This window comes from Sander lucioperca, chromosome 8, assembly GCF_008315115.2.
Source record: "Sander lucioperca isolate FBNREF2018 chromosome 8, SLUC_FBN_1.2, whole genome shotgun sequence".
Classification (NCBI taxonomy): Eukaryota; Metazoa; Chordata; class Actinopteri; order Perciformes; family Percidae; genus Sander; species Sander lucioperca.
The window spans coordinates 10,450,735-10,458,465 of record NC_050180.1 but is presented as its reverse complement, the minus strand read 5'-3'; the positions used below and the strand labels follow the sequence as shown (position 1 = coordinate 10,458,465).

General features: G+C 39.9%; 1 protein-coding gene across 3 annotated transcripts; it reads right to left on the bottom strand.

Annotated features, from left to right (window-relative positions):
- Window positions 1–2,281: 2,281 nt before the first annotated feature.
- LOC116037790 (melanoregulin-like) lies at window positions 2,282–7,567 on the bottom strand. 3 transcript variants are annotated; one of them, XM_036004625.1, is made up of 6 exons: window positions 7,452–7,563; window positions 7,255–7,336; window positions 6,899–7,154; window positions 3,859–3,949; window positions 3,567–3,733; window positions 2,282–3,384 (listed from the first exon to the last, which is right to left on the bottom strand). In XM_036004625.1, exons 2-6 carry the CDS (start codon window positions 7,329–7,331, stop codon window positions 3,307–3,309), a joined length of 669 nt encoding a protein of 222 aa, XP_035860518.1. In that variant the 5' UTR covers window positions 7,332–7,336; window positions 7,452–7,563; the 3' UTR covers window positions 2,282–3,306. The 3 variants fall into 3 exon arrangements, with proteins under 3 accessions (XP_035860518.1, XP_031137681.1, XP_031137680.1); XM_031281821.2 differs by having other exon boundaries at window positions 7,467–7,563; XM_031281820.2 differs by having other exon boundaries at window positions 7,255–7,567.
- Between the last annotated feature and the right edge of the window lie 164 nt (window positions 7,568–7,731).

Genomic DNA, 7,731 nt, shown 5'->3' with positions numbered 1-7,731 from the left:
AGGCACAGCAATGCTTTAAGCTAAATGCTAATGTCAGCATGCTAACATGCACACAAAGACATTTCTAAAACATAGATTTTTGGCAGGTTTTAACTGTAACTTAGTTTAGTGAGTTAGCATGCATTTGTTAATCAGTGCTAAACACAAAGCACAGCTAAGGTACATCAACAAAGTAGGATTGGGAAATTTTGACTGCAATATTTGTAAAAATATTTTAGTCTGGAAGAAAGTGGTGGACCACCCGACAAACATTGCCATCCGTAGATGCTGCTTGCCTGGCTAAAAATGAGTAAACTGCTGAGGCAACTGTAGTTCACAAAATCAAACTCTTCATGTCTAGATGTTTCAAAAGTTAAACACAAGTCTGGCTAATTCGGTGTGTCAGGGCATCAGTGAGGGTGGTTCCTGTTTGTGCAGACTTAAGAAGTGTTAATGGAAGTGATAAAGATAACTAAGTATTAACATGTTTAGTTTCCAAGAGGATGAGTGTAAATATGTACCTCGTCACTGTTATGAACAATGTTTACTGTCTTAAGTATTCTGGTTGAGTCAACTTCTAAATTGAAAAGGCATTCCATAGTTCATCATTACAGACTTTGATATTTAACTAAGTAAACTGGTAGTCACTGCGGCAAAGTGCTTTGTATCTTGACAAAAACATGAAACCTTATGAGTCATGGCTCTGCATTATGAACTGCCTAGGGAAGTGGATGGGATAATGAGACCTGTAAAGAGAGAGGGTGTGATGAAATAGGGCTAAGAAAGAAATGCACAGTTTGAGAATGAAAGGAAAGAAACAACAGGGCCATTGGTATCAATGTTTTTATCTTACTCTTGGCAAAAACACGAATAACGGTATGGATTGAAAGACAGAATAAAGACTAGATGGACAGATATTTTATTTGTTTATATAGTTTATTCAGACATAACTTCACTGTGCATACCCAAAGCTGACGAGAAAACCATCACTCACCACTTAGGCTGTGTGTGAGTGTGTGTTTGTGTGTGAGTGTGTGTTTCTGTGGACAACGCCCGACTAGAGACTCTCATAAAATATATGACCATCAGCAGGAGCCACAGTCTGAATGAACATCATCTCTCCATGAGTGTGTGTGACCATAATGCAATGTACGCCCTGACCACTTACTGGCCTTTGGCAGTATGTTGTACACACACACACACACACACACACACACACAGACAGACACAGAGTGGTGGATGAGCAGTGTGTCCTACGGTGAGGTATATGGTGAGATTTTGACCTTTTAACAAACACATTGCCACATTCACCAGAATGTGACAATTTTCCAACTTCTGTACTTCAAAATCATCATTGCCTTCTTTCTTCTGTCACATTTCAATCCAATTACTGTAATATAAGAACACTCTGATCTGTCTCATCTACTCTCTTTTCTCTACTCTCCACTTTCACTGAAATTCAGAAAGTCTGAAAAAGGATGTCAGCATTACTCAATCTAAAGTACACACACACACACATACACACACACAGTGGTATAATGAGAAAAAGGTGCAAGCAACACAATGCCTTTCAGTGCTGCCAGACCATTGGTCCGCCTCCCATACTGCTCCCCTCCCCCTATGCCCCCCCCCCCCCTTTTAGTTCAACATCTGTTTCCCAAACTTGGGGAAGGGGCCTTGGAGAGAACAATATCTGGGTCAGAGTAAACTCTCTCTTTCTGTGTGCATGTGTGCGCAGAAGCATGGGTATGTGTGTACGACATACCACAATCATCAACTGCATGAAGACTGTCACACAGTCTTTCAACCAGAAGATAGCGCAGTATCCCACATGGGTGTGTGTACAGTTTAACTCTTGATAGTTATTCAAAAGCCAAGATGAGACGATCTCATCTGCATCCTGCCGAAATGTTAAAGAAAGGGATGTTCAGAAAATGAAGAAAGGGAGGTTTAATTTCCCATGGATAGACTGCAATACTGACATTGTGCACTGTATTCTTACATTCTTCTTTTTCAGTTACTGGTTAACTATATTCCTCATCATTCCACAAAATTGTTTCAACAGTAAATGAAAATACAATCTCTTTTTAATTTTTGTGAAGAAACTATGTGAGTTAAATAACGTGATGAAGCTTTACCCCATTTGTGATACAGACATTTCCAACTAAGTATATTCTTTTTTTTCTTCCAGATTAACCCACTAGAACATGACTACAGCATTATGCTGCCACCTTTTGGATGAAGCGGCTAACACAGTGGTAGACTGAGCCAAATACAGTATGTTTGAATGAGCAAATCCAGCTGGACTAAGCAAATTTACTTTATTAGTGACAATGTGATTAAACCAGAAAAACACACAGTTTGTTCTCGTCAGTATTGTCAGTTAACAACAAAAATGTTAAAGATGTTTGTGGCGAGATAAAGGAAGACGTTTAAATGGATTGTCTCATATTTAATATAGACACCAAAAACATATTTGTACCTGCAGAGGATTTCTTAACTCCTTTTTTTAATTGAGTGTCCTTATACCTACAATACCTACCCCAAAAAAAAACACCTAAACAACTATAACATTGTTTATCAGGGCAATCCTGCCCAGCTGAGCAACAGTGTAGCAGTGCAACAGAAGTGCTAGAAGAGTGAAACTTCTACTTTTAAAAGAAAATGAATACATTAAAAGCACAGTGTTTGCATACAGCATTACGAATGGTAAGCCAGTGATTCTCTAAGGGGTCTGTGGCACTCTGCAAGGAGGTCTGTGAAAAGATGCAGATGCATTCATTTAAAATATCATTATATATTTATATTACAAAAGGCTTCATAGTTCAAGGAATAGTATTTCAATTTTTAAATCTATAATAGTTCAGAGATTACTTCTAATCTAACAAATCTATAACTTAATCTGTAAATATGTTTAATGCATGTCTCATATCGTTCTAATACAGTTCTCTTGTGTTGTTCCTTCACATATCCAAAACTATAGAGGTGTAAAAAATAGGCTACGTCAAATCATTCCAGGGGATATACATTAGGGTCCCTGGTGTTTTGTATCTTGAAAGGGGTCCTTGGCTAAAAAAATGAAAAAAGGTTGACAACCTCTGGTGTAAACAACAAATGTGAAACTTACCAATACACAGTGGATTTCAATTAATTGAATCAATAGGTGACAGGACATGTCAAAGAGAAGGTATTTTAATTTGCCATTAGAATTACATTTTCCTCTACAATTCAATGAATATAAGAGTGTGGTAAAATGGTTTACAGTGTTTCAACGTTTCTTTACCCTCTCTCCAAGCCTTTATGCCGTCTTCTTTCTGTCACTGTCTCTCAGCCTACTCTCTTGGGATACTTTTCTTTGGCCAGCCTGACAAAGTCTTCAGCACTGTCCAGTGACACCAGGCGGTCCTGAGAGAAAGATGGAGGCAGCATGATAAGAACAAAACACGTTTGATTGGAGGGTTGGCAGATGCAGATGGAGGAAGAGAGTGAGTGTGTGTGTGTGTGTGTGTGTGTGTGTGTGTGTGTGTGTGTGTGTGTGTGTGTGTGTGTGTGTGTGTGTGTGTGTGTGTGTGTGTGTGTATGTGTACCATGACACAGAGGTATGTGTTCTGGTGTTCAGTTTCAGGAGGAAACAGCGAGGTGTGGTCCAGCAGCTGTTTCAACAGTTCAGTTGCTTTGTTCAGATGCTCCTGATCTCGGCTGAAGCGGTTCTGTCTGTTCACACACAGCAAGGAATCCACCTCGCACTGATAACCTGCAGAGAGATGAAGGGTAGATCACATACTGACAACAGAGCATACAGCAGAATATAGCAGATTTGAGTTGAATGGTCTGGAGCAAATACTAACTGAACAGAATACCAATTTTAGAGTGTCTCACCTAGAAGCAGCAGGATTTTCTTCCATCGAGATCTGACTTCCCGTCTGGCGTAGCGTAAAGTGTGTATGTCATAATTCAGCTTCTCCCATTCCTATAAGCAAACACACAAACAGAGACATATCATACAATAGGTATCTTTAACTTATAAGTAGTTTATAAGTAGATGATTTTCATCCATTGTGAGACACATTTGGTCAAGTACAGTATACCTGACCGTTACTATTGATTACAGTAAAGGCCTGACAGTCACCCACACAGGGCTTTTCACTTTTGTTGCCTGATTAGACCTCCTCAATATGGACAGTACTGACTGGGCTTTATTGACATCTCTCTGACCCTCCCATTGGTTTGGTTTCACGTTTTAGGGTAGGGAAGTTACAGCTTTATCCTTCTATGTGGCCAATATACAGTAGTTTGGGGGCCCAACTGCAAGCTGAGCAGAATCAGTTAAAGTGGCCATATTATGCTCATTTTCCGGTTCATAATTGTAATTTGACATTGTATCAGAATAGGTTTACATGGTTTAATTTTCAAAAACCACCATATTTTTGTTGTACTGCACATTACTGCAGCTCCTCTTTTCACCCTGTCAGGTCTCTGTTTTAGCTACAGAGTGAGACCGCTCAACTTCTGTAACATCTTTGTTGTCAGTCGCACATGCGCAGTAGCTAGCTAAGGATTACATGAGCTAGCTAGCTGTTTCTCCAACTTCGGCCTGTACAAGGCAGGATTAGCCGGGAGACTTCTTCTAAACGGGTGAGGGAACCCAACTTTGCGTGGAATACCTGCAGACCAGGGACATGTAAGTAGTTCTATACAATTTATTTTGTAGATGAGGGTGAATTTGTGTGTTGTAGCAGTGTTTTGCCATTGAGAACGAGCTAGCATGCTAGCGCTAGCATGCTAACGGTTAGCCCCCTAGGCCCCTCGTTTCGGCTAGTGACGTAGAAAGCCGTGCAGATTTTGAACAGCTCACCTGGAGACTGAAGGCAGGACACATTCAGAAACCGTATCTCATTCAAAACAGCATGGATGTGTTTTTTTCAAAGTTTGTATGCGTGTGGAAGCACCAAAGACACAAAATGTTTTTTTTCTTAATATGGGCACTTTAAAACACCTGTGTAGGTGTGTAGGGTCTTTTATAGAACATGTCACTTTCTTTCTATTTTTTAAGAAAAAGAAACATTCAAAACTGGCAGTCTTTCTCACAGCAGATATTTTGACATGCAGGAAAATCACAGGTGTAAATAACAACGTTAATGATGACTAAATTCCATTTAGCTGCTTCAGTTTCAGGGTCTTGGTATTGGGCACACTTTAGTGTCATGGCTTACTGGGACACTTGAAAGGAACAAAGCCACCATTAATGTTATTAGTCACAGCTGTGCACTATGACAAGTCAAAATCTCTGGTGTGAAAAAATGTTTTTAAAACTGCACACTTATAACCTAACAGGTTTGGTTTTAACAGATTGTCATGCTGAACAAGAAACATAATAAGAACTGTAACTGTAAATTACAAAAAGCAGAGAGGTTACATACTGGCATGTTCTACTTTATTTACTGGGCTGATTTTTCCCCCCGTGCTGAATTACCTTTTAATGTAACAGACCCAATTCTCAGTTTGTTTGGCCTAATATTAAAAACAGTCTCACAACATATTTGGAATGGTTCAGTGAATATTTTCTTTGAATGGCCAGCCAGGCTGTTGGCCTACATCTCCATTAAGGAATTAATTTATTAACACAATGTGCCCACTGTGTCCTGCAGCCTGCTATTCTCTACACGGAGACTGCTGCTCACATGTTTACCAAACTCAAACTCTGTGCTTCACAGATTGCAGTCACTCAGTAGAGATTTACTGGGATCCTGACATTTTGAATGTGTTCCCTCTGCAGAGAAATGGAGGAAAAGGGTATTTTATGTGCTGCAGGGATCATCCTTCAAAGATACCATTATCCGAACCCCTCATGTGCACACACACACACACACACACACACAGAAGAGACATGCTACTTTATTCACTTACTCAATCACTGATCCAATACTTCTAACACAGTAACTTACTGTAGGTTGTTTATTAGAGAGTTAGAATGGGTTATAGACATACAGTAACTTTGTGTGTGTGTGTGTGTGTGTGTGTGTGTGTGTGTGTGTGTGTGTGTGTGTGTGTGTGTGTGTGTGTGTGTGTGTGTGTATGTGTGTATGTGCGTATGTGCGTATGTGCGTATGTGCGTATGTGCGTGTGTGTGTGTGTGTGTGTGTGTGTGTGTGTGTGTGTGTGTGGCAGTAAACTATTTTCTGCTTCACCTCTCATGATTCTGGCAACACCAGAATCAAGTTAACTTCCTCTAATGTGATGTGATTATGTATGAAGTTATTTAGGAGTCTAGGTCAAGTTCATTTACTGATGCGAGTCAACATGATAGTGAGTCAAAGGCTTCTTTGAGAGCCACCTGTTTGTGTCCTCTCCCCTTATTGCATAATTACATTAGATAGCTGTAGTGGAACACATGTACTGAATTACTGTAATACCTCCTGGTACTGCTCTATGAGGAATTTCCAAAAGCCTCTTGCCATGAGGAAATGCAGTAAATCTTTCTCCAGATGTAACTGATGAGAAAAAATGGCTTAGTGTAAAATTGACAAAAGAATGTAATTTAAACTGAACAAATGAAACAGATTAACACCTTGGATGGTAAAAGCATTTCTTCTAGTTAATCACAATTATTTATAATTATAATTATTATAATTTAGCCTAATCTAAGTCACAATTAAATCTTAAACATATACAATAAAAGCCTGGTTATTCTCAAGAGCATTTAGCATTCAACCATGACGTGGCAAATTTAAATATCTAAATAATAATAATAATAATAAATAATAATGAAATAATGGTGGCATATTTTTCTCCTGCCTAGATTAAATGCTAGTACTTGTCACTTTAAAAAAAAAAAAAAAAAGTATACAGTGAAATGATAATTCCCTCTCACATGGTGTCTTTTGCTTCTTAAATGCAACAACAACACCCTTTCTCTCACCTCTGTAGCCTGGTCAGCCTGGTCTCTCATGCTGATAAAAGCCTGTAACTCTCTGTCCGATCCTCTCCTGATGGGAGACTCACAGGGTCTGTTTGTGTATGCCCACCGATCCACAGTGCTCCTCTGGCTCGGCTGGTTGTTCCGTGGCCTCCTTCTTGAAGGCTGGAGCCCAAAAAGGCTCTCCTCTTCTGCGTCACTGTCGCTGGACTCACTGGATAACAGCACTGGCTGTGTGGATGCTGCGGTGGCACGCATACTGGAGGGAAGGAAGAAGAATGAGATGAAATACCTGGTTTAAAAGCAGGATTAGAGGCAAAGTTTTTAGGGTGTCATCGTGTCTGTCAGGTGTTTCTCACCACAAAATAGCATTCTTCTCTTCCCTGTTGTGTTTCAGATAGTAATGACAGCAGCAGATGGTAAACTTGGCACCCATTGGCCCTTTCCAAAACAACCAACAATCAAAAATATATCCTCCCTGATAAAATCCCCAAATAATCACGCCTCCTCCAACAGGTTTCCTCCAGAATCCTAACAAAATCTAAATATTTCCAACCTGAAATGTCTTCACTTGCAAATGTCGAAGAGAACTATCCAAGCAATATTACTTGTTGTGTCCATCCCCCTTTCCCTGTGCCTATCCTGACCTGAATGAGAGCCGCTGTCAATTACATTATCCACGTGAGTCGCAAACAGGGGACAACAACAACAACACACACACAAACACACACTCTCACACACACACACACACACACACACACACACACACACACACACACACACACACACACACACAGAACCGCTCAGGGATGAATGGCACATTTATTCAGCAACTC

What these genes read in the sequence shown, in the direction of transcription:
- LOC116037790 (XM_031281820.2), bottom strand. Translation starts at nt 7,331, where the DNA reads ATGGGTGCCAAGTTTACCATCTGCTGCTGTCATTACTATCTGAAACAC. An exon ending in GAGAAGAATGCTATTTTGTG is followed by an intron (nt 7,155 to 7,254) that starts GTGAGAAACACC and finishes CCTTCCCTCCAG; the next exon opens with TATGCGTGCCACCGCAGCAT. An exon ending in ACACATACCTCTGTGTCATG is followed by an intron (nt 3,385 to 3,566) that starts GTACACATACAC and finishes TCTTTCTCTCAG; the next exon opens with GACCGCCTGGTGTCACTGGA.